General features: G+C 41.9%; 1 protein-coding gene across 1 annotated transcript; it reads left to right on the plus strand.

Annotated features, from left to right (window-relative positions):
• Positions 1–1060: 1060 nt before the first annotated feature.
• Positions 1061–26522, plus strand: canx (calnexin). The gene is made up of 15 exons (XM_079511436.1): positions 1061–1187; positions 8252–8500; positions 11395–11468; positions 11727–11785; positions 12610–12751; positions 13772–13853; positions 14193–14385; positions 14511–14700; positions 15064–15177; positions 15547–15703; positions 16207–16422; positions 19779–19898; positions 21397–21580; positions 22226–22332; positions 23386–26522. The coding sequence occupies exons 2-15, from the start codon at positions 8255–8257 to the stop codon at positions 23443–23445; spliced, it is 1944 nt and encodes a 647-aa protein (XP_079367562.1). The 5' UTR covers positions 1061–1187; positions 8252–8254; the 3' UTR covers positions 23446–26522.
• Positions 26523–27485: the final 963 nt, after the last annotated feature.

Here is a 27485-nt window from a genome sequence, read left to right on the forward strand (position 1 = left end):
CATCATCTTTATGGCTTAGAAAATAAATGGAATGGGCTAGGCTTAAATTTTCATTCAATACATTAATGTCCCTATGGGGTGATCTCTGAATATATCTAAACTGAACTTGCATAATATTTATGACATAGCAAAAAAATATGTGGTGAGTGTTGTGATGATCTCTAAAAGGACCCTCGGTCTGGCTCTGACAGGCTGGCAGTGTCAGTGTGTAGGCTGGGTGGTGTGTGTGGTGATCCAGTTGAAGTACTTCTGTCGGTACGGCGACGGGCCCGGGAGAACCAATAATGAGACACGGCGGAGGCAGTATCAATAGGTTCACAAAGTTTATTAGAGAGACAGGGAATATTTATAGTGCTGGATCGTAGTGACGAGACAGCAAGATATGAAGATATGCGACATAGGAACGTGGCGCGATGATGTGCAAGGCTGACCTCAAGATGTACAAGGCTGACCTTACTGTTGACATACCAGGCTGAACTTATGGGCGCCATTTAAATTTTAACAGATGCCTCACATCTCAAGAAAGTACAATGCAGGCAGTGAAACATATTGCTATAAAGTCAAATGCAAGCTGTACTGTCACATATCAAGTACACTGTATCTCAAGTTCAGTACACAGACTTACTTAGATGTACATGGACAATATCATAACAGTGAGTGAGTGGCAGTATGCTAAAACATAATAGTGGAATAAATTGGGTGGATTTCAATAAAAGATCTTAGTTCAGATCACAGTGGATTGTGGATGAGATGATTACGCCGAGCTATGTTATTGACCGGTTCGTTCATTTCTTGATGGGTTTTTAATTAACCTGATTAATCATGAATCTCAATCTAAGCCAAAAAAAGGGAGATTTCAAGTTATCATCTCCTCCTCTGTCATTTTCAGTCTCTCACTACCGCCAGCCAATGAGCGGCCGCTTCCTCTTCCAGCTGGACAAATCATCGCCGTCCACGAGGTTCAGATTAGTGGGCGGAGACATTTCATTTTGACGGACACGCCACAGAGCCAATGAACTCCTGCCAGTCAACCAAAAACGTCACATTTCTGGCTTCATCGGCCAATCAACGACGCGGGGAGGCGGGCTCATAGATACGGAGTTGCTTCTCCACAGTTCCCACACGTGATCCCCCTCTGTCTGTGTAGTTTCAGGTGGTCTGGTCACAGTCACGTCGCCAAGCAGGAGGTAAGTAAATGACGGACAAAATGTCACTTCTAAATGATAGTTTTTGATCTCGTGTGGTTGAAATGCGACTCGGGCACAATAATCTGTCATTCGGTTGGACTATCTTGATCCTTTGCGTGTCCAGTAAAAAGCTCTTGAATGGTGTTAGCACTGAATGTCATGCTAGCGCTATTTAAGCATAGGCCAAGTAAGCTAGCAAGATTGCTATATGTGGCTAATTTATCCAATGTAATCCTAGTTAGCCCGTCACTATGGCCAATACTCAGCTAACGTGTTTTAGATCGAATTAAGATTCTCGGCTCTCGGCCTAAAGGCAGATCAAATGCATTATAAATGGCGATCTCGCGAAAACAAGACTTGATTCAGCAATTAGATTTAATTTTGCATAGGCGTATTAAGTTGCAGGAGCGTTAGCTTATCTACGCTGGTTAATGTCTGCCCAATTAGTTCATATTTTGAAGCTACTTATTGTTGCTTGAGGGGGGAAAAAAGTGGCGAGGGGGAAAAAAACTGGAAGTCCATCACATTACGCATATCACAAGTCTATGACACATGTCATGCTGCTAATTTCAATGTTAAAGAAGGATATAAATGGACTGGGGCGATTAATCTGCTAAAACAACATTTACCACACAAGTATCCTTGTGTTTCTCCCTCCCTGGGTGTTTATGATTCTCTACCCGGGTGACATGATTAAACACATCTTATTTGGCTCCTCATGAGACTCACAGGGGTAGTGTAATAATACACATAGCAGATCTACAGGCTCACACAACGACACAATTTCAATATCACGTCCCCATATCAATATAGCTATTTAGAAAGGAATATTGTGAATTTATGATATTTGATTGTATCATATAACCCAGCCCTAGTGTGAGCTTTATCTGGAACCTTCTATCTATGCTAACACAATCACTACTTGCCATGCTCTTCTAATTTAGGGATTACGTATAACAGGTACATGTAGTAGTCTGACCAGTTTCGCCTGCAGCTGCAGTCGCCTAACTCAACCATAGCACCACTGTGTGTACTAGTACTGACCTTTGAAGTTTGAATGAGGTGTATTTATGGATTTAAATTAAATGTCTTTTGGCTTTTATTGCGTTAAAATAACCTAGTGACACAAGTGACACATTTATAGTGAAGATTATACAAGAACAGGTTGTGGTAAACTAGTGTTTTATTTTTCAGGGAAGCAAGGTAATGATTGTTTGCCAACTTTTAAATAGTAACCTGTCTAGTACCTCTCCTGTTGGGTAACTTGAATTGCGGGCCTCCAGCACAGGACAGGACAGGACCACACTTGTGTCATGGAAATCCCTCCTTTTTTTTCTATGACTGCTGGCACATCATTGGAAGCTGTTTATCATATCATATAGTCCAGATAATTGCAACAGGCCAGTATAGATCCAATGTGTAGACATGTGTGTCCTCCTCCAGTTGTTCCCAAGGCACATTGTGAGACAGCTGAGGTCAGTGTTTTAGCCTTTGCTTATAGAGTCACCCAGTGCCTATTATATTGTAGTTTTCTTGAAAGAAAGATGTAATTGAAGGACCAAGAATACATAGGTTGAGGTTCTGACCTGTGGGGGAGGGCACATGCTGTGCCAGAACGCCTGCTTCATTCTTCAAGGGAGATGAATGTACTAGTGCTATATGATTCTGTGCCCCCTTGCGGTGCACTGGCTGAAATGTTGTTTTGTTGTTGTTGAAGCAGTACAATTGTATGGTTTAGCAGCTGTCTTGCATTACTCTTGTTTGTTGACTGGATATTGACTGGTTTGTGCACCACCCTGGCTTCCATCCCCCGTTATTCATGCTTGTGTGACCCATCTGTCACTTAAAATATATTGACCCACTGAGGCAATGAATTGGGGGAGGTGGCTGTGTGTGCAATGTGCATGCATGGGTGTAAGACAAGTAAACACGCATAAAGCACATATGTGAGATCCCCAGACCACCCCTTCCTTCTCTTCAGACCACCACCACATACACAGAAACAAGAGGGCTGTTGCAGACCACAACCCTCAGGCAGCCCGCATCCACTCCCAAGAACACAGGGAAAGCCAGTTTGCGGATTCACTGACCCCCACCCTCTAAAGCCCACACCCATATGTCTCTGCAGCCCCCTCAGGCTTGCTGTGGTCAGTTGGTCCCTACTTATGAGCATCATCATAGGTGACTTCCTTTATCGACTCCCTGTACTGAATATTTCTTGTCTCATCTCTTGTTTGCTGTCAGGGCCTACATTTAGGAAAAGAAGCATACTGTGGAAAAGCAACAGATGTCTAACAAAGGCTCAGCCTGTAGACTTACGCATGCTATCTGCTTCACTTGGTTAACTGAAGCAAAGCTTCAACAACTAATGGGGATTTATTGCCAAGACGGCAGAGATAAGATTGAGCAACCTTATTTCCTTCAGGCATTTGTTGTGGTGTTGGTTAAGATAAGATGAGATAAACGGTCATTGATCCCCAGAGGGAAATTCAGGTGTCATAGCAGCTTGGCTGAACGCTGATGCACACCTTAAGAACTTAAATGACAGGTGCGTGGGATAATGGGAAAAGCCTATCCAAGCGTAAAATAGAGATCCCACACACTGTCTGGAATGTGCAAATTTCCTTTTATTAATAAACAACATTTTGGTCCTTGAACCCTCATCAGGAGGGTCTATCCTGTTAGACAAACCATAAGATTGAAACAGGACGTATTGGTAAGAGTCAAGAAGAACTGAGAAGGAACGGGTCTAATAACGGCATTGCTTCCCTGTTAATCACTGATGTGATATTGATGTCGGTTTTGCCCAAAGATGGAATTATTAGATACTAAAAAAAATCCATAATCATGTTCCATTGTGTTTGTTCTCAATACACAATGTACTTAAAAGTAGATTGAGAACACAGGGAAACACAATGGAACTAATGAAAGTAATTATGGATTTGAACTGTGCAATGGCAATAAAGTGAATCTGATCTGATTAATGAGTGTAACATGTGTGAAGGGTATTCCAGGAGTTAGGGGGGGGGGGCATTAAAAGAGAGGATTTGCCAAACTCTGTGTACGCCCTACGTATTTCAAGTAAAACTAAGTAATTTGATTAGATCTGGTACAGCTCTCATTTTTACGAGAACATCTCGGACAGATACAATGGAGTTTTCCCAATGAGGCTTTAAAAACAAAATAACCTGCGAGTCAGAGGATCATATTTAGCTCTCCTAATACATCTGATTGCTCTTATGTTGCGTTCACACAGGCAGATGAAACGATGCAGTCTACCATTCATTGTCAATGGAAGCCCGCAACGTGAAGCTATGATGCGTGAAGCTGCCGCAAATTATGCTGTGATGAGTTTTGCATGGTCGTCTGAACGCACCATTAGGGCCACGTGTGGTGTTCTGAAATGTCCCAATATGTTCATGTGGGAACTCGGATTTGTAGTTCAGCAGGTAAACCTAGGCTTTTTTATTTCCGCACTCTGATCAGTACACACACACAGCTGTATAGAACAGAACGCCCTGTACCGAATTATGAATGCATGCATTGTACCTTTACATCCCTAATTGACCCCCTGAACATTATGACCTCTGGTAAAATCCCATCGAGAGATTCAATGTAGTTTTCAAGCAGCAGTATCTTCCACACGATACAGCAGCATCCTGTAACTTCATCTTTTTTTGTTTTATTTACCCTTTAGATCTATAATTCACTACCAGTCTGTGACGTTGCCAAAGGAAGACCTGTTGGTTGGCTATTTGAAGTTAGGCTGAGAGTAGACAAGCTTATACTGGCTACAGCCAAAGAAACCATGTTTCTGGTTGTAATTTTCTATGCCTAGTACCATTTGGAATGCAGTATGCATGAAATACAGTATATATAAATTGTGTGTGTGTGTGTCCGCGGTTGTCCAGAAACAAGAATACGTGTGTGTGTGTGTGGGGGGGGGGGGGCTCCGTGGATTGGTGTAATTTATGTCCTGGTCCTGCTTTGATCTTGGCCTGTACGTAGGACTAAATAATTTAAATGCGGACGTTAGTAGTTGCTGGTCAAGCTGATTAATGTGGCTAAAGCTGACAGTTATTGCTGCTCCTCACCGTTACTCTGCAGTGCAATACTAGCCCTTTGGTCTAGCCTGCCTTGCTAATCTTATTTTGGTTAATCTTATTAGGTGAACAGCATGCATTTTTAGGGGGTATGATATCTGCACCAAGTTAATATAGGTGTGGTTGCATGTTAAACTGTTGTTCAGTGGTGCATCTGCAAATTACTAAATTAGCTGGCTGTTTGGCCTAACAGCCAGCTAATTTGCCAGAAGGATGGATGAATTGCTTAGAGGAATGTCATGATATTCTAGGCTAGATTGTATGTCTGAACTATAGCCACTGCTGTCTCTAGTGTCATAACACTTTAAACCAATGTCAAGACCTGGGAAGGCTTCCAAAAACAAACTGTTGATAAACATTTTATTCAAAGGCAGGCCTGGCCATGTTTTTTCTGTGGAAATTTGTATTGGGTGTCTATAATGGGTAGTTTTGTTGTAACTGGTTAGCCGACAGCATTATTTATTTAATAAAAATTAACGGTTACTAGCCTTAGGCTGAAATACAGGTATAATACCCAACCCCGAAACGAATCTTTAAAAGCATGCGTGTAGAGATAATGACATGGGGAAACCTTAATTACCTCATCTTCATTTCGTTTACTGGCCCATTTTCCTCGGACGTAATGTTGCGTAGCCACATCGCGCGTTCCCATCTAAATGTCTAACACAATGAGAATTCTACTGTGTAGTGGTGGAAGACCAGACCTGCTACCAGTCCAGAAAACTACTCTACTACTGCGCCTCCCGGAGTATGTTTAAAACCGGCTAACCACTGCTGTTAACCACCCCTAGTTGTTTGAATAATTATAATACATAATTTGTGTTTGTTGGTGAGGTGTAATGATTAGGCACTAATCTTCACAGACTTAAAATTATTAAGGGTGATGAGTAAATTGTCTGTGAATGGTGTGTTCTCCAGCCTTGCAGCAGTGTAATCTCTTTGGACCTAATCTCATTAAGGATAAAGGGGCTGAGGGTGCGTGTCCCATGGGTGGTCATTCGTTGCCATGGCAATTGGTGCCAGGGAAACCCTGGGTAGGGGGCGACTGTGTGCCTGGCAGTGGCAATGGTTCACATATATTACTGCACATCAATAGAGTGCTGCTTTCACCAGTAACTTGCCTTTAGGTACAAGCTAAATGTAAAATATCTATCAAACGTTCCATGTCCCTATATTTCCTTCAGATTTCTATATTAACTGCATTGGACTCTGGATTCAGGCCAAGTGTTTTTAGTTAAAGTATCGCCTATCTTGTATCGCCTATTTGCCTTGAAATGTAAAATAAACAAATTAGTACACCATGGTGGTGTTACTACTGTATTGATCTGCAGCTCACTCCCACCCTCACCTCCCCCAGACACCAATAAAAGTCAATAGTCTCCATGGCACATAATTGTCTGGAACATATTTCAGAAACTACTTTAGTTTGTGGTGTCCTAAGTCAAGAGCCATAGTGTTTTTTTAACGTTCAATTGGTTATCTGTGTATTGTTGTAATACTGACAAGGAGACTGACTGAAGAGAGATGGCTCACTCCTCTGGCTTAGTGGCTTAGTTAAAGTAACACTGGCAAAACTATGGTTAAGTGGAAAAACGGCCACAATTAATTGCAAAACAATTCGATTACATAATTAGTTGGCAACTAATACTGACATCAATATTTTATGTCTTCAGTCGAATGAGAGCTTACTGTGCCATCTTCTTTTGGTCAATGGAAATACTGTGGAGCAATTTTCTTATCTATAGGCTTGAGTTGACTATTCCACCACCACCACCACTGTAATAATAGCAACACACAGGATGTAATGGTCCCTTCTTGTGCCTGTGTTATCTGGTACAATGTCACATCCCAATAGATCAGATAAGGCTTACGTGACAGGTCTGTGGGAAAATAGCCTAGACCCTACCAGATGGTGCTATCATACAACCAGGCCAGATGAAGAGCAGCTGAATACTGGGCTATATGAAGTTTATATAGGGCTTCATGCACACAGAATAACTCTTCGTAATTCCTGCTTTCGTGGCCGCTTCCCTACTTCCTTCACAGGTGTTACCGATGATACTAATTAAGGCTTTGTTAGTCTGTTTCATTTAGTGTTCTCAAACGTTTACATTTCAGTGTACAAAGTTGTACACTCGGAGTTACACACCCATACGGGGGCCATTTGGAACACACTCAAGGACACTAAGCCACCCACTGGTGTAGCAGAGTGTTTCCAGTGAGCCAACACGCACAATAGCAGCACCCTCACTCTGTTTGACCAGAATGGAACAGAGCCTTTATTTAGTATCAGCCGTAACACCTGTGAAGGAAGTAGGGAAGTGGCCCAAGTTCTTTCCAAAATGGTGTGCATAGAGCCCATTGGACCTGCTTCGTCACATCCCAATAGGTCATAATGGTTATGTCCGTGGTAAAATAGCCTTTATCCCATTTTGGGCGGGAACCCCTTTTGGTGTTACAATTTACAATTTACAATTTAGGCATTTAGCAGACGCTCTTAATCCAGAGCGACTTACATTAGGCAAGAACAAAAGTATGGGAATACATCACATATATAAAATGCATTTATCAAGAAACATGCGTAAGCTAAGAACGTAACTAGAACATATCTATATAATGACACTATACATATTAAATATACATATATACTATACTATGCTATACATATGTACTATGATGTGCTATGACTACATACAATGCAATTATTGTGCTGTCTACATGACATGCTATAAGTCTGTTTCAAATGCTATCTAAGTCTAATGCTAAGTGTTAGCATTATGTTAGGCTTTAGCTATTGAAAAATAGCAGATCTACAAGCTCATAGTGCGTCACCGAGTGGTGCGCTACGAGCTTGTAGGTCTGCTATTTTTGAAAAATCGAAGAACGACTACAACCATACAACCAGGCCAGATGAAGAGAGCAGCTGAATAATTGCTCCTCTGTCCTTATCTGCTTCCCCAGACTATGGAGCAGAAGGTGAGGCTATGTGTTGCCCTTCTCCTTGCGACGGCCCTGTGCTGTCTCAGCCTGGCTCCCGTGGCCCTGGCCCAAACCGATGAGGAGGTTGACCTGGTCGAAGACCTTGGCGATGACATGGACATCGAAGACGAGCGGTATCTGGACGTCGGCGAGGAGGAAGATGGGGAGTTGCCGGAGGGGGAAGTGGAGGAGGAGCCCCCCGCCGCTCCTAAAACGCCAGCAGTACCCAAAGTAAGTCTGAGGGGCACTTCAAGACCACGGTTAAAAGTTTTTTATTTTTTATTGTTGCATCTTGTGCACAAGTACATGAAAGTACAATTTGTTTTCCTGGGTCCTCAGACATTGTAATATCTATAATGGTAAATGTATATAAAACGACAAGAATGGCAAAATGGAAAAAGTTTGATTTGGTTTCAGGTGGTGTGAACGCCTCAATCAAATCACTATTGTGACGTTCTTGATCTCCAAGTGGATACAGTTGCATCGTTTTGAGTGTCTGTTAGAACTAATAACTCGTTAACTAACAGCTTGTGCATTATCCATTAACTAGTTATAACAGATAGTTATTCTAAAATGTTACCTGTCACCCCCCTGCTATATGTCCACATTTCCGTTCTCTACTGTCTCTTTCAAAGGATAAAACTATCTTAACGAATAAATTTAATGTTTCAATGAAAGATATATATATTTTATTTATTGGTCGATGTGTCTAATATCCTGACAAATACAGGGTTAAGAGGTTCTAAGGGCCTGTACAAGCCCAGCTCTTGCACTGCTCTTGCACTTGCACTGCTCTTGTCCGCTTTTCTACAAATTGAAATATGGTCTGTGGTGGGCAAAATATTAACACCCTGAGCGGCATAAACAGAGGTCTCTGTCCTATCAAATAGTTGCGCTCAGGACGGAGATGAATCACAGGACGGAACATTAATGATATCATAACCAAGCGCACCGCTCCACAGGCCGGGAGCGCCTGTTGGGCAACATTCAATGTCATTTCCGGTTGGGACGTCATCCAAAGTGGTCCCCCTCCATTTTAGTGGATGAGATCGAAAATCTTAAAACGTGAATAACTCTTGATCTAAATCAATCCGTCCAATTCTAACCAAAGATTGTTTTTGACGGCCCATCGCAGTCCCGTCGCTAGTCGCGTTAGAAGTAATAATACCTCCTGTTGTTGTCGGATCGCCTCGGGGGTGTTTTGGCTACATCTAGCTACTTCAGCTACATCCAAGATGGCGCCTGGTGCACCTTGAAATGCGCTCCGTAGCTGCAAATCGCTGAGTGCCCTGATTTAATGGTCCTAAATACCCCCAGGCGTTCGGGGTGTTAATAATATAACATTAAAACTAATGCGCGTTAACGACGTTAATTAATTGCGTTAAAATATTTAACGCAATTAACGCATGCGCAGTGTTCCCCCTAACCTTAAAGTATAAGCCCCTAACGCGAGGCTCAGGAACGTCCAGTGCATAACAAATCTGTCACTGTGTAGCGCACAATCATGATTGAACAACACCAGAGAGATACACTGTAGCTTGTGTATTGTAGTTGGGTTCAATGGGTTGCCAAGTGGTTTGATTCTGTAACTCTGTTGCGTTACTTTGTCTGCCTACAGTGCCTAGCAAAGCCCCTTTGGATCATCATTCATTAGGCTACACACAGACACACACACGCACACACACGCCTCCTCCAGTCTTCTTCCTCCGCACGCATGCACACACGCACACTACTAGTGCTGTGTAGCTATCGGGATCAGACGCAGCGCTCTGCAAGAATCCCTCACAACACTTTATAGTACCGTCGGGTCCGTTGCAACTTGTGGACAGTTTGAAAATGCGGGTCCTACGTGCATTAAGCCATTAACTTTGGTCCGCCTGGTTTCGTTTTGTCCAACGCGATTACGTGAATCAGCATGGCTGCGCCTGCAGTAGGCTATTACCAAAACAAACACATGGTACTTTTGTGTCGCACATGGAAAGCAACTGAAAACGACCATGGATATAAAGACAGTTCTCCTGTGCTGCTGTGCACAGCGCAGATAATGCACAACTCCAGGTACGAACCAAAACACTGACTGAAGCTGATCATTCACGACTAACTATCTCCAGAGTCCTGCAGTCCCGCAATGAAGGAGAGACAATCTCGTCTCTCACTATAGTCCACTTCTCTACAATGCCATTCTAGCCTTAACACCTACATTTATATGTTATTCAATATATTACTTTAGCGCAAAATATAGGCTTTTCTAAACCAAGCCCTGTTTCAAAAATGGTTATGTGCCATGTTTTGTGAATTAACTATAGTCTACAGTTTAACCCATTGATTCTCAGCCATTTTAATTTCAAGGACCCCCAAATTAAATTGATAGAAAGTAGCCTAGGCCATTTCATTATGATTTTTATCTCTGGACTGGGACCCCAGTCTCCATCCATCCATCTTCAACCGCTTATCCGTCGTCGGGTCGCGGGGCAACAGCTCCACCAGTGTTCCAGACTTCCCTCTCCAGAGCAACATTAGTGACTTCCTCATGGGGGACCCCAGTCTACATGGCCAAAAGCCAGTGTTAATTTAACTCAAAGTGTAGGCTAGGCCTACAAATGCTCACATCATATATAAATGCATTAGAAAACAAAAAAACAAATTTATATCCGCTTTCTGTCATTTATATTAACATTTCCACAACAATATACAGGAAAATATGGCATATTTTGGACATAGTTCGAATGGTGATTAATCATGATTAAATTAATTTTGAAGCTGTGATTAATCTGATTAAAAATTTTAATCATTTGACAGCCCTAATTAAAACCATTCTCTGATATGTATAATATGGCATGTGTACACACTATTCTAGAATTTGTGGTCTTTGTTAGGCTCTCTATAAATACCCTTTCCAATAAACTCGACAATAGCCGATGCCAGCCCAGCCCAGCATGCCAGCCCAGCATACGTCTCTTATCGTGCTTCACGATAAGAGACGGGTCATAGTATGTTTGAAGAGTGTCAAGTGAGTGAGAGAGACGCCCACTAGCTAGAATAATGCCAACAAAATCATTAGTTCTTGCGCTAAATAAATCAATTCCGTTTCTAACTTTGCCTTCTCTCTCTCTCCCACTGTCTAGGTAACTTACAAAGCACCAGAGCCTATGGGAGAACATTTCTTTGCAGAGTCGTTTGACCGGGGGACATTGGACAGGTGAGCCGTTATTTTAGTAGGTGGCCCTATATAAACTGTAAACTTAAATAATGAAATTAATACATAAATTGTTCAACCCACCTAAGACACGGGTGCACACACAAGATGCACTACTTGTGGATTAAAGTTCTGTCACCACAACTCATTTCAGTCATGTGGATTCCATAGAGTGCAGCATGTCTTTCTTGGCTTAACAGAGTCTTCATTATACCTCAGTATTTGTTTTCTTTTCCATTGTTTTTATTTTGTGCTGTGTAGCTGGGTGATCTCCAGTGCCAAGAAGGACGGTGCTGATGAGGACATCGCCAAGTATGATGGTACGGACCCATCATTCAGATCCACATATACTGTACATTATGATGTATTATATGATGGTACGGACCCATCATTCAGATCCACATATACTGTACATTATGATGTATTATATGATGGTACGGACCCATCATTCAGATCCACATATAATGTACATTACATACAAGTATGATGGTACGGACCCATCATTCAGATCCACATATACTGGACATTACATACAAGTATGACGGTACGGACCCATCATTCAGATCCACATAGACTGTACATTACATACAAGTATGACGGTACGGACCCATCATTCAGATCCACATATACTGTACATTTATGATACAAGTATGATGGTACGGACCCATCATTCAGATCCACATATACTGTACATTTTGGCAGTGTCATTGGCAATTTCTTTCAAGAATAGTGAAAATATAAATCTACAAGCGCACAGTGTCGTGATGCAACACATGTAGCCTGTAGAGCTGCTACTTTTTTGTAATGTCTATTTCTTCAGTGTAATAAGAGCTTACTGCCATCTTCTTTTGGTCAAATGGCCAATGGAAATGCTGTGGAGCAATTTTCTTATCTACAGGCTTAAGTGGACTACATCACACAGACCCCCTAATTTTGCAACACACAGGATGTGATGTAATGGTCCCTTGTGTCTGTTATCCGTTAAAACGTTCTACAAATCTGTTAACATTTTGCAATGTTTGTGACCAAACAATGGTTCAAATCTTTAAAATGGAGACAGTAGCTAGTAATACAAGGGGAGCGTCAATGGGTTTGTTTTCTCTGGTTGGCTGTTGCAAGTAAACCTCTGTCTTTTTTTTTCTAGGTAAATGGGAAGTTGAGGAGATGAAGGACAGTAAGCTTCCAGGAGACAAAGGCCTGGTCCTCAAGTCTCGGGCCAAACACCACGCCATCTCTGCCCAGCTCCTTAGACCCTTTATCTTCGACACCCAGCCCCTCATTGTCCAGTGAGTGTATTCACCGCAATCACAACCCACATGGGAATACACTAGTGCTGCACAATCAATCGAAAAAAGATCTAGATTCAGACACTGTCCTATGTGATCTCATTTCTAAATTTGATTAAGAATCATCTAGCACTAAAATTAATTTGAGTTACCCTTGTGTTTTTGCTACAAGATAGACAGAGAGGTTAAAGTTAAACACTTTGATGTCTGTTTAAAGCCACAGTAGTTGGCTCCAGGTGCCACATTGTGAATGTAGTAAATGTTCAGCAACTACAGAAATATTTTGGAAAACATGAGAATTGTGATCTCAATTCTTGTGGGGGGGAAAATCGAGATTCACATTTGAGCAAGAATTGTGCAGCACTAGAACACACTCAGCAACACACGCTTCCATAACTGCCATTAAATCAGTGGTTCTAAAACATTTTATTATTTATACATTTTCATGTCAAGTACCCCCAAATTGATGTATTTGGCCGTCATCTGAAATCTTTGAAAAATCAGAACATATTTTTTCCATTCAACGTGTTGTGAGCTTGTAGATCAGCTATTTTCAAAAGGCTAAAGTATAAAGTAGGCTTCAACTGATTTTGATGCTGAAATTAACCAAGGTACTAAAGAAAAGCTGCCAACAACGCATTGTGCGCAACACCATATTTTTGTTTATTTTAGATATAAAATCTATATTTCCACTGCAGCTATTTTGGCTTCATGGTAAACTTAACTATTATTCACAGTCTAAGGAAAATAAATTATCCTATGCATGACCTGGTCTAGACAAGGAAGGATAAGGAATACATATTTAATCAGTTCAACGTTATTGTTCAAGTATAAATACAGTCATCATATTGATAATGGAAGGGGTCTTTGGGGCAAAATGGTTTGGGACCCTGCCCTGAAGGCTCCTTGAGAACCACTCCATTAAATTATATTTGTTGTGAATTTAGTCATGTTTGCTATAGTAATACATTTTGGTGCCATCTTATAATTTCTGTCTGGATCTCTTTGTTTTGCTCTTAGGTATGAGGTTAACTTCCAGACGGGTATTGACTGTGGCGGTGCATATGTCAAACTGCTGACCCAGACCCCTGACCTTGACCTGGTAAGAAAACCTACAGGATTCCATTTTAGATGGAATAAAGCATCTGACTCTCACACACCTTTCCTCTAGGGCTGGAATTAGGCTAGCAGCTACTGTAGCTGTTTGTTCTTTTTGGCTCTGCCAGTTTAAGTTATGACCTCCTAACAGAAAGTGTTCAGACACAAAGATACATGTAAGGACTATGGTCTTAGAAGAAGCAAGATGTCTGGATTGCGTTACCGTCTTGGTAACGTTGGGGATTATGGAGAGATTGGTGTGATTCTTGTGCCTATTTTGCCCGCATTCGTGTATATAGGCTGGCTGGGAAGCGTAGTGATTAAAATGTTGTTCCTAACTCAGGACCAGTTCCGGGACCAAACCCCCTACACCATCATGTTTGGACCAGATAAGTGTGGAGAGGACTACAAGCTACACTTCATCTTCAGACACAAGAATCTAAAGACTGGAGAGTTTGAGGAGAAACATGCTAAGAAACCTGATGCCGACCTCCGCTCATACTATACAGATAAAAAGACCCACTTGTACTCACTGGGTAAGACAAACACACATGTTCTAACATTGAATCCCACTTGTCCATACTTGGTGAGACCTATGCCTATTTCTGCTGCAGAGGACAACAATTTCAATGTTGTTGTCTCGCCTCTGTTTTGCTCCTAGTGCTGAACCCAGACAACAGTTTTGAGATCTTGGTGGATCAAACGGTGGTGAACAGTGGTAACCTGCTGACAGACGTGACGCCCCCAGTCAACCCCCAGGCAGAGATCGAAGACCCCGATGACCACAAGCCAGAGGACTGGGACGAGAGGTCCAAGATCCAGGACCCAGATGCTGCCAAGCCTGAGGATTGGTCAGTCTGGTCTTATCAATGGGCCTCGCATTCAGCAAATTAAACTGTCTTCTAATCTAACTGGCCACTCACTAGTGGGTTGTATTCACAGTCTGACTAACTGCTCTTTACCAGGCGTTATGCCATGTCCTTTATGATGAGCAATAACCTTTGTTGTTTTAATTCTGCCTCTTTTTTTATTAAATTCCCGAACGCATCGATTTATGTTCTCGCATATAGCTACTTTCTCTGAAAACCTGTTCCCGTTCAAACAGGCCTCAGCCAATCCATTGCTATTAATAACTAAATTATCAGAGTACATAAAAACCTGCAACTACAATGGTGGTTGTTTATAAGATGGCTAAAGGATGTTTGTTTGTTCAGGGATGAGGAAGCCGCAGCTCAGATCCCTGATGAAGATGCAGTGAAGCCTGACGGCTGGTTGGACGATGAGCCTGAGTACACCGGTGACCCTGATGCTGTCAAACCTGAGGACTGGTAAACATGGACGCACTCGGAAACACAAACCTCAACAGACACACAGCTCTTGGCCCGGGCCGGCCTAGCGGTCTGGGCACCTAGGCTGCTAATCCAGCCTGACAGCGTGTCGCGCTCCCAATCCCGACGGCCTTTGCTGCGTGTCACTCCCCATCTCTCTCCCCCACATTTCCTATCAACTTAAGGTAGAAAAATATGGCCCTTGACACCGATGCACATACAGAGAAAGACAGACGCACACATAGCAGAAGCACAGAAGAATTAAAAAGAAGACACACAAAATATGGCAGTTTTGCTAAGAAACATAAAACATTCAAAGATTTCTGTCTCGTCTCTGGTTGACACTTTGTCTCTCTCCTCTCTGTCCAGGGATGTGGATATGGATGGTGAATGGGAGGCCCCCCAGGTCCCTAACGCTGCCTGTGAGGCAGCCCCAGGCTGTGGTGCCTGGCAGCGACCAGTGATTGACAATCCCAAATACAAGGGCAAGTGGAAGCCACCCATGATTGACAACCCTAACTATCAGGTAGTGATGCAAGTCCCACACAGCTGTTGGATGATAATATTTTAGTACACACATTTAATTCTATGTATACAAAACTACAAAATGTAGTGTTTGGCAGAGAACTGCCAATGCGTAGAATTGGATGGAATAAAATATTTTTCTCCTACATGGACCTTGTGTATATACGAAGGATGAGCCACTTTCGTGCATCCCCGTTAATGTAATGGATATAATTCAAGTATTGCTGGGGTGATTTTGAAGGATCAATCTGGACACAATTGTCGATAAATAAGTTGTTTATTTTCCAGTGTTCTCATAATTAACAATTTGGCTGCCTTTGACGGAGTATTCTGGCAAATAAAATCTAACTGTTATCTGCTTTTGGCGGAATTCTCCGTAAATTAATGTACTTTATCGATATGAAACTGTCTCGCTGAAAATCTACTTTTAACGCTGTCCCTGAAAATCTCATACATCTGTAAGTGACTAAGAGTATTGTTTTGACCCCTCCCCCCCACTTGCAGGGAGTGTGGAAACCAAGGAAGATCGCCAACCCAGACTTCTTCGAGGATCTTCACCCATTCAGGATGAGTCCATTCAGTGCCGTGGGATTGGAGCTATGGTCCATGTCTTCCGATATCTTCTTTGACAACTTCTTCATCACCAACGACCGTAACACGGCCGAGCGCTGGACCAGCGATGGCTTTGGGTTGAAGAAGGCTGCCGAGGGAGCCGCAGAGGTAATTTGACTTGACACCTTGCGCGCACACACACACACACACGCCACACACCCCCAAGCAGGGTACTGAACCCCAAATATTGTCCCCATCTGTCCACAATTAAGAAAGAAGAAAATAATCAGTCCCTTCTGAACTGAGTGGTACTGTACTGTACAAGCATCAAGGTTATCAAGGGCCCACACAGAATTCAGTAACTGGACACATGTAGAATTCCTTTTCGGGTTTATGAGCCGGTAGGGAGAGGATGTTAATTTACGTCATGTTGTAGTCATTACTTTGTAGTTATCCGGCAGGAAACCATGAAGTGGAATCGGAAGTACCAACATTTTTCTGTGATCAAGGCCATCATAATTTTAGGGCCTACCCAATAAAAGCGTATGAATCCGACACGGTTCTTCAAGTACGTCTTTCGTTTGTTTTGCCAGTTGCTACAAGGTGGAATAAAATATGGATATACCAAAGTGTCGCCAAAAAAGCCAGAAACCAGTTTTACCATCTGGTCTAGACCGGATCACATGGAGATTTAGAAACACAGACCAGGCTTTCCTCCGAGGTGGAAAGCCTGGTGACGCGAGGTTAGGCGTTAGGACACATGTAAAGGGGATGTGGAGCCTGAATCACTGCAACACCTTGTAGACAAACTGCCACGTTGGTGGAGGTCTGTGTTCTATTGAGACCAGTTTCTAAGTTATCCCGTAGTTTTCTTCTATACAGAGGGTTGTTAATCATGTCATGCCATGCCATTAATCTTTCCCCCAAAAGATTAAAATGTCCCCGCTGGCTGTCTTCATATACAGTATGTCTTTGGTCAACATCAACCACACAGTATTCCTTTGAGGTTTCATGTTCGACGCCGACCTTGTGTCTTGGTAGACTAAAGATGAATGGCTCTTCTAATATGATTTAAATCCCTCTGTATAGAAAACTGGAGTAATAAATCTAATGAGACCAGTTGGTGGACAGCTACCATGGAGAGTGAGAGTACTATGGGAGGCTATATGATTAGTAGGGAGAAGTAGCTTGCTTAGACTGATGCTAAGGAATAAATGTAATATTTAGAATATCGGTATAGTACCACTTTGAATATTTTAATATAAAAAAAATGCCAGAGTTTAAAACAAAGGAGCATGTGTCCTACATATTAAGTAATGCAGCTCTATTCCACTGATGGAGATCATGTTGCAGACTGCTGATGGTATTTGTATCCTGCAGTGTTTGTTTTGTACTATTTGTTAAACGATCAGCCCAGGGAGCATGCAGCGACCCAATGAGCTAATGATGCAAGGCTCCAACAGGCCTTGGGATCATTCCCCGGAGGAGGACACAAATAGATGTGTCCAGAGACGACACTGTGGTTAGCACTGTCTCCATAGCCAAATGAGCTGTTGTAACCATTGACTGGAGCCGTTGCTATAAAAAGCTGTTTTTGGAGACATTTCGAGTTAATCAGATTACTGCTATAAACAGGCTTGATCCTTTTTTGCACTGATTTAAAACTCTTTAATGTCTGTTTAATACATTCTCAGACAAATGTACATTGTTATCACCAGCAAGGTTCAAACTGTCTGTTTCAGGCAGAAAGGATGATTCAATGGTTCAATGAAGATGTTACTCTTAGACATCACATCATGCAATCCAAGGCCTTATGTGATGTACTGTAAACGGGGCGGGCCAACAAAGATAAACAGAATACCCCAAATGAGCAACATGAGTGATCGAAATGACTGGTACTTAAAACATTGTACATTTGTGCGGCAATTCGTGAGATGCAAAACACGGGCAGTAGCTCGCGTAGCGTAGCCGGTAGATCGGCTGAATGGGAATCGATCTCTGGCTCTCCCAGAGTTGGTGTTGAAGTGCCCTTGAGCAGGGCTCTGAACCCCTAACTGCTCCCAATGTGCAGGTTGGTGTTGAAGTGTCCTTGAGCAGGGCTCTGAACCCCTAACTGCTCCCAATGTGCAGGTTGGTGCCTTGTATGGTTTCCTCCGCCATCGTGGGTGAATGTAATGCGCAATCTATGTAAAGCACTTTGGATAAAAGCGCTATATAAATGCACCATTTACAACAGACAACCTCTCTTAAATACCGTTATTTTGCAAATGGGAGTGTGAAAGGAGAGACACCCGCACACTGCCACTTTCTGCGAAGCCTGAGGAAGGTCGTAAGACCGAAACGTTGCTTTAATAAAATGCTCTGAACGCAGCAAGTGGCAGTGTGCGGGTGTCCCTCCTTTCACATTGTATATGCCTCGTCATCATCGCACCTGCTCCAAACCTACCGGGTGTGCGGAAGTCATCTCTCTGCAAATGGGAGTGTGAAAGGAAAACGCATTTTAAATTCAATTGCAATTATGTGCAGAACACTAGAAAACAAGTTTGCTTAAAGCAATTACAGCTAGTCTATCTCACTGCGGTATTGAGTGACAACATTGCCGTGCATTTCTTTCACACTAAAGCTAGACCTGTAACACACACTACACTGCATAAACACACATAGCCACTAGGTGGTGGTGTTCTTCTTTTGCTGCAGGGCCATTACATGGGGGGGTAGCTTATACTGACTGAGAGCTGTAGGGGGTTGGCTGGTATCCAGGGATTAGCAGTTAGTTGAGCCATCGCTCATCAAAATTCCTGCTGCCCTCATGATGGAGTTTTTTTCCTAAAGGAGGATTCCTGGGATGCCTGGCATGTTGGCTGCAAAGCTCCCCTGCACTCAGGACATGCGGCGCACTTAGAATGCTTGCTCTCTCTCTCTCACCCTGACTCACTCTTGCACACTCGCATTCCCTCTATCCGTGTAGTTCTCTAGTTCACTGATGATTGTCATTTCTTTCCTTCTCTCTTACTCTGTTTACTTCTTTCCTCTGCCCACCTTACTCGTACTGTATTCTGTATACCTGTCCCTCTGTCACAGAGCACATCTTGTTCTGTACATCATTAGTCTTTTGCCCTGGTTCCCTGTGTATGGCCAGCAGGCTGCCTCTCTTCCTCTTGTACTGCCTCTCATAATGCCTCTCATCACCAACCCCGCTCCACACACTCACACATGTGTGTGTGTGTGTGTGTAGCAAGCATTGGGCGCACGACACACGTGTGTAATGCTCATGCATTCCCATCCACAGTATGCACAATATTTTGCTTTGCCAAATTTTTTGTTATAGTGAAGCTTTTTGTCATGTAGGTAGGAGTACACTATCACTCTGTCCATAAATTGTAGTATTCTTGTGACTACCATGGCGGTGGGACTTTGAGTCATCAAAGGTTGTTAGTTTGTATGCTTTTGTTTTTCTTTATTTTTTTTTGTTTTGGGTAACTTTATGTTTTTATTCATGTTGATTGCCTCTGTCTCCTTTCTAGCCCGGCCTGGCTACCCAGATGATGAGTGCAGCTGAGGAGCGTCCCTGGCTGTGGGTGGTGTATGTCCTGACCGTGGCCCTGCCTCTTGTGTTGATCATTGTCTTCTGCTGCACCGGCAAGGTCAGAGACACACACACACACACACACACACACACACACACTCTCTCTCACATACAATTAGATAGTTTTATACACATAGACCTCATGCACAGCCACACACTTGATAACATGAATGTGGCAGTTAATTTATACTTGTATATTTTTAGTTTCTGTCTTTTTTTTTTTTCTCTTACTGGACACATCCTCATCCACCATAACACTCACTCACATATGCATTCACATGCACTCAGATTAACGCTTAATGGGTGGATTGATGCAGTGCTTTGTCTGTTGACTAGTGTAACTCGAGGGGTCTTGCTGACTCTCCACAGTGCTCTGCAAACCAAAGTCAATCTCAGTTCAGCCTCACAAGCTTACAAGAAGAGTTAAATGGACCGAGCAGCCAAAATACGTCGTCAGCTGGGACTGGCCTGGTGATTACTAGCATAGACTTTCCATGTGTTAGAATTGTAATGATTCTCTCCTGTTTTCTTAATCGTGCTGTTGTGAGTTATGGTTACACTCCCCTACAGTGTGTAATGATAGTGTAAACCAATGTTTCTCAACTAGTGGTTGAGGGACCCAAATGTTGATCATATAACGTCCTGACCGGATTACAGACAATGAACAATTTAATTCACAAGATTGTCCGGACGTTGAAATCCTGTCCCTTATACTCCTTCTGTACTATTGTATAGAACTGCATCTTACTCTCCTGTGGCTGTGGTTGAGAGTACCAGTCTAAAGTGTACATTTAGTGTGTGTATCCAGTTGAGAATCATTGGTGTATGCATCAGATTTAGATTAACATTATGGTGGTCATCTCTGTAGCAGCAGGTATGTGGATGTACAGTTGGAGATCAGATTGACACACTTGATTGTTTTACAACAGACATATTGGGCCTGAGGACACCTGCTCAGCCCATAAACACACCCAAACGAGAGAATGCAGGGTTCCTGTGTGTCAGGAATGAACTGCAAAGCAAACCTGACATGAAATCAGCTCTTCTATTCTTGGCCAATTCCCAATTTGGTTATGCGATTTGAGAAGCTATGTAACAGTAACACTGTCCACCTGTATATCCACTATGCATTCTGTAGTGGTTTACGTGAAATGGGTGGCTAGCTTGGCATAATCTGAAATGCAAAACCTGCTACTAGTGTTCACGTGGCGCTTCAGTGATGTGTTTAAAAGAGATTTGGCTACTGTGATTGTGTGAATATAGAGGGTATGCTTAAAGTGAATGGCACATCGAGTGTCAAATCGAGTGGCAAAGCAACAGGCAAAGTGAGTTTAACATTGTTTAATGTTGTTTAATGCAATCAGATAGGATTTTTCTGTTTGGATGCATGGGCTGTCAAGGCCAGAAAGTAGTTTTTTGCCTGCAGTAGGCATTCCTGCATAACTTCCGGGTTTGATGATGATGTCACGCGCATACTCTCTATTGACACTATGTGAAATTGCACTTTACAGAAATGCTGTTTGTCTGACCAACGCCTCTCTCTCTCTGTCCTACAGAAGAAGGCCCCAGCCACGCCAGCAGCTGAGTACAAGAAGACAGATGAGCCTCAGCCAGACGTGAAGGAAGATGAAGAGGAGGAAGCAGCAGCAGCAGCAGCAGCGGAGGAGAAGGAAGAAGAGGAGGAAGAGAAAGAAGAGAAGGCTGAGCAGGAAGCTGAGCAGGAAGAGGAGAGCAGTCCATGTAGGAATTCCTCTTTCCTTGATCTTCTTGATGCATTTTTAATTGTCTTCAATTTGATGCCTAATCTTTGAGGTGTAATAAGCTAACTAATAACGGTGTAACGGATGTATTGCAGGTTTTTTTAAAGGAAATTACATCAATTTAACTGTTATTACATGAATTGAACTGTAATTGGTCATACATCTCCCATATAAATACCTATTGGGGAGACATGCTTTTTTTTGGCATCTCGGCGTTCCCGGTCTCACCACAGTTGAGGTCTAATTTCAGTATCATGACATTTTACTTGACAATTAATTCATATCGGTAATATCAATTATTTTGATTAACGATTTCATTGTGTTTTTAGCAGTGAACATTACAGTAATTTTCTTTTAGCTTTTAGGCTTTGTAAACAAATATGTCACAGCCAGGGCAGATATGACCTTTAACATACAAAGACAATACTGACATATTTATAACTTTATAGTTTCAAAAGAAATTTAAAAATAGTGGAATTAGTGTGTTTTAAGTGTGTTGTAGATTGGCTATTTCTGTGGTTATTTTAAAATTGTCAACATTCATGACTGTTATGCAAATGAATTGTGATTATGTAATGATTGTGACAGGCCTGCACGTGTCTCATGGATTTAACTGTAATTTTAGCTACCGAAGAAAAGAAGAGTGAAGAAGCTGAGGAGGAAAGTCCTGCAGAAAAAGAGGAAGAGGAAGAGGAGGGGGATAAGGAGGAAGAGGCCGATGAGACTGAAGAGGTGAGAGTCCAGAAAAAGGATTCAAAATGTTCTGTTACCAGATTTTTATGATATTTGGCTCATGGTAACTTTATCTATTTACAGCGACAGTAACAATGCTGACAGTGTAATTGAGAGGTAATTAAAAATGCAAAATGACACTTTGGTAGATGATGTAACTCCAAATATCTTAACCTTCAGTAAACATGCTATGGGCTGTATTGGCATGAGAAAACATACATTTACATTGTCAATGCAAAAAGTGGCACAATACAATCAAAACAAAATTTATGGATCTCCAATAAATCAATGTATTACACTGTTGAGGACCTAAACCTAACTTAACCTACCTTTTGCCCCTAAACAATACAAAAAATCACACTCGTACAGTGAGGGGTGCTCTTATCGTCTTAAATCATATTCCGTGCTCCTCAGCCAATCAAATCATCTCAAATTTGGTACACCAAACACACAAAGCTGACCAATCAAATCATCTCAAATTTGGTACACACAAAGCTGGCATAGAAGGGCCTGGGGCCCCTCAAAAAGATGGGAGAGCACATTCCCTTTTTCTTCATTAGAATAAAACAAGGGCATAACATAACAAAGTATGCCAAGAAGTAAAGAACGAAAAAAGGTGCGCTTCCTACTTTTTAGTCTGCTCTGAAGAAGGCTTAGCCGAAACACGTCGGCGTTCGCAAATGAACATGAGCCAGTCTTGCATCTTTTATTTTGGAGTGCCGCTTTTATACCAAGAAGTACTTGCTGGATTCATAAGATCTGAAGCACACTGAACTTCATGTTTTATGGACAAAGGGATATTTGTTGCTATTCTGATCCTTACATCATTGTGCTTGTAATGTCACTAATTAGGGAAAAGGAGCTTATTGATTGTACCAAGATTAAAGGTAGTTGGCTACAGTAAATGCCTAAATGTAAATACAACCTGCCTCTTAAAGGTCCACGCCCTGTCCAGGAATGTCTGAGACTAATCTTATCTGGTTGCGTGGGGTGTCGTCGGCTTGAACAGAAGTCTCACTATGTGGTGTTGAACTCTTGTGTCCTGCTTTCCAGAACCTGGAAGACGACGTGCTGAGAAGGTCTCCCAGAAACAGGAAAGTGAGAAAGGACTGAGGCCATGTGAGGTCTGCGTTCTACAACCAACAGCCCTGACCTCAGCCCCACCTCCCCTTTATACCTCTCTTATCCTCCACTCCCAAAAACCTCACTCTCCTGGCCCCACCCACCATGTTCCTTCCTCTCAAAATCCTCCTCCTGAGGTTACGAAGTGAAAAGAGAAAAAGATAACGTCGTAGCGGAAAAGCCATCTCATCAGGACCGACGGGGGGGGTAAAAAAAAAAAAGAAATTATCCTGACCTCCAACATGGACGCTGGCTGAGGATGAGGAGGAGGATGATGATGATTCCAGTTGGATGAAGACTGACTTAGTCTAGTGAAAGGGCTCAAAATATTAACTAAACTTCCCGCACCATTCCGTAGCATGTGTGAGCGGGCTGTAACCTGCGGGACCTTGTTGTCCTGTTTGCCCCCTCCACCACCCAAAACCAAACCAACTGCTCTAGTCCATACATACCAACCCACCCACCCACACCCAGTCTGTTACTTCCCCAATTCACAGACAGCCCTGCTGGTCAGCCCACCTCCATCCTCCACAGGTCCAATCAGTATTTAACATCAAGAAAATTAGCTGGGCAACACTACAGCTAGTAGATTTAGCCACATGCATTTTAGATGCTCTCTTTCTCTGTCTCTGTGTGTGAGTCTTTCTATCCTCCAGTTTCCACTTCTGCAGTGCGTGTATATGACAGAGGGTTATAGCCATGCATACAAGCATAGTAACTTTGAGGACATTTTAAGGAAGATTGACTATAACAAATCATGTGTAATTATCAGTGTAAAATCTACTCTTGTTGTTTTTTTGTTTTTTAAATACTGTATAGTCTTCCTGTTCATGAGTGCTGTCACGTCATGATGTTTTGGGTGGTATTGGGCAGTCACAACCCCTCAATTGCCATATATAGTACAGAGTAAAATCCTCAGTGTTCATTTAAAGTTTAATTGACACTCAAGATTTACAGTGTACAGTTGTGTACTTTGTTCTTTTACACACACAAATTAAGTTGAGATGAACAGGGGGAGAAAGTCCAGCTAGCTGCAGGCTTTCCACTAAATTAGATTATGCTGCCTTACTTGATCCTAGAAAGCAAGGTTTTAACTTTTTTGTTTGTAAATTTCTTTTTTTAATACTATTTACATGTTTCTTGTTTTTTCTAAAAGTTAATTCCATTAATAAGTTTGCCTCTGGTTTTGTACTGTGTAGGAATTGAATGCCTGCCTATATTGGCATTTTATCCCTACTTGAGTGTATGGGAGATAAGAGAAGCATTTCCTGGTTGTATTGTTGGAATGGGAGGCAGACAGGCAGTCCAATCCTTGAAGCTCAGTGACGGTTATTGCTGGCAGGTTTGTGGGTGAAAAGTCAAGGTTGTTAGACCGGCGTCCTCGGTCCGTGCTGACTCATGAGTTTAAAATTGGGGAGGAGGGGAAAAGAAACTGTCAACGCTCCACCTCCTCACAGATGAAGAATCAGTCTCCCTGTTGCTAAATATGATGAGCAAGCATATCTTGCAGTCATATCTCTGAAGTGTGCAGTACAGTCCAGAAATGTGGCAGGTTGTCTCTTGTCAATGTCTTAACTTTGCATCCTCACTTCTTTCTCCTAGTCTAAAATACCCCATATAAAATGAAAAAATTGCACTATGGGAGAAATGCTAGCGCTTAACTTGTTGTACCCATCTACAACTTAAGAGTCTTACATTCCTTTTTTAAACTTAAAGTTTTTGTGACGCTGTTCACCTTGTGAGTGGCTAGAATAGTGACATCAGGAGCCAATTTCAAAAGTGTGACAAAAAAAAGACTTGGCACTTGTCAAGGTAATTGAGACTCTTAATTTAACACGTCTGCTGTATGTGCAGAGTGGGGAACAGCATTTTCTCTTGATTTAACATGATGAAAGTTTTGAAATGGGTTGGGAGGTTAAGTTGACAAGCCAAGCCAAATACACCTGAAGCCTAGTCACACGTGGTGAGCAAGTCTACCCTGTTAGCCACTCTGTTCCGTACTGACATTTCACTTGGCCGGCAAACTATTGAATATCACTGAGGAATGTGGGAGGAATCTGCAACTACTGTGCAGACTAGTTTGTTTTTGTTTTTTTCCCCCTCTCATGCATTTCTGCTGTTGACTGTCTTTGTCACAACTTTGTAATACATGTGGGGATGCCTGCTTCAGTGGTACACCATGATGAAGCTAAGTAATGATTGGGTGATAACTGTCCAGTGAGGTTTAGTAGATAATTCATTATGGTAACTGGTTGGTGGGGGAAATGCAAGAACTTGAAAATGATGTTACTAAAAAAGAAAAATGAAAAAAATATATATAAAGAAATAAAGAAGATTTTGACCAAGAGATGGTCAGTTGGAGATGTGTTCTTCTCTACTGGTGTCATGGTTTACCATGACCATAAATGTCTTTGAAACTTGAGAGGGTGCAGATTTAAGTGTCATGAGGGGAAACAAATCTATTTCAGGTGACCTTTCCCACGAAAGCTAGTTCCTTTTCTGTATAAGTAGAATTTTCTCTTAATTTGGATACTTTAGTAGCCCCCCCCCCCATTGATTCCCCCTTCTACAGAAAGCCACAATACTTAACATTTTGTTCCCTTAAGAGAATGTAAAAAATCAGACTAAACTATCAATCATTCTTATATTTTTCCCATTTGTTCTTTTTAATATATTTTCTTTTGTTTTTTTTAAACTAGTTTTGTTTTAGTTGTCTGCCTAAAGCTGCCTAGATAAGAGATTTCTAGACTGAACACTGCACTGTATCAGAGGGCAGAACGTTGCATGACTACATTATGGGTTTGTTTTGAACTAAAAAAAAAAAGTTTACACAGACAGGATTCTGCTTTAACCTCATACACTAGAACTAGTTCTGATGTTATGGAAATACCTAATTTGATAGTGGCTTTTGAGGAAATACTGTGATGACCATGAGGAGTTGTACTCTGCAACAATGGATCAAAAGACACTGCTCCTGTGACAGATGTGTATTGTTATACAGTAAACTATAAATGGACATGCCATTTGTTTTGATGAATAAAAAAGTCCTAATGGAAACTTAATGGAAATTGGAAGTTGTTTTCCCCTCTTTGTCTGTCTCAATCTGATATTGGTTAAACTCATGGCCATAATTGGCAATGCTGACCCATGAACATTCCAATAACATAATCTTATTCATTCACAGTATTCAAGTAGTGTTGACCATCCCATGCGTGTCCTGTGCCTGTTTGTGTCCAAAGCTAAGCCTACTATAGCAGTGATTTTAATATACTTTTAGATATATATCTTTATCATCCCGCGGGGGGAAATAAGTTGCCCAGAGTGAGGTGGCACAGCAGTTAAGGTTACAACTTACATTGTAAGTATAAGAAAGTACTGTAGTATACAGTAGAAACAAGGCTTTTAATTTCAATTGTCACTTGTTTGATATGCATTCGGCCATGAACCCCCATTTAATATGATTTTATATTAAAAATATGTCCTGTACCACAATCTACAATGTAAAAATACTCAATTAACTGTATAGTCCTGTAAGTAATGCTCCAATTGGTTCCTGTCTGGACCCTGTAACCCCCTCAAGGACCCCTGGGTGTCCCCAGACCCCAAATAGAGAACCAGTCTAATAGATTCCTATGTGTTGCTGTCTGTCGTCGAGTCCATTACAGATCATTCCAGTGGAGAGATTAACCGTTTAATGCATTCAAACATAAACTTTAACATATACCTTCTCTGTGATAAGGCTGGATAACAGGGTAGGAAAATCTAATGAGTGAAGAAAAATAATAATAATAATTATAATAATCATCACATCCTTTGCACGTTAACTAAGGGTTTATTCATAATATGTAGGCCTACATTAATTTCACAAGAGCATAAATTGAGTAATTTTGATTAGGCCTACTTTGGAAATTGGGAGGGCAAAAACTCGGAAAGACACTCGTCAACTATGAACAACCAAGCATAGATGGACAATTTCCCAGGCATATTGATTACTTGGCTGTGAGCTGTCTCAATGATGTTTTCCTGTAATA

Source organism: Electrona antarctica (genome assembly GCF_951216825.1).
Source record: "Electrona antarctica genome assembly, chromosome: 1".
NCBI classification, from domain to species: domain Eukaryota; kingdom Metazoa; phylum Chordata; class Actinopteri; order Myctophiformes; family Myctophidae; genus Electrona; species Electrona antarctica.

What these genes read in the sequence shown, in the direction of transcription:
- canx (XM_079511436.1), top strand. Translation starts at nt 8,255, where the DNA reads ATGGAGCAGAAGGTGAGGCTATGTGTTGCCCTTCTCCTTGCGACGGCC. An exon ending in ACCCAGCCCCTCATTGTCCA is followed by an intron (nt 12,752 to 13,771) that starts GTGAGTGTATTC and finishes TTTTGCTCTTAG; the next exon opens with GTATGAGGTTAACTTCCAGA. An exon ending in GGAAGAGGAGAGCAGTCCAT is followed by an intron (nt 21,581 to 22,225) that starts GTAGGAATTCCT and finishes CTGTAATTTTAG; the next exon opens with CTACCGAAGAAAAGAAGAGT.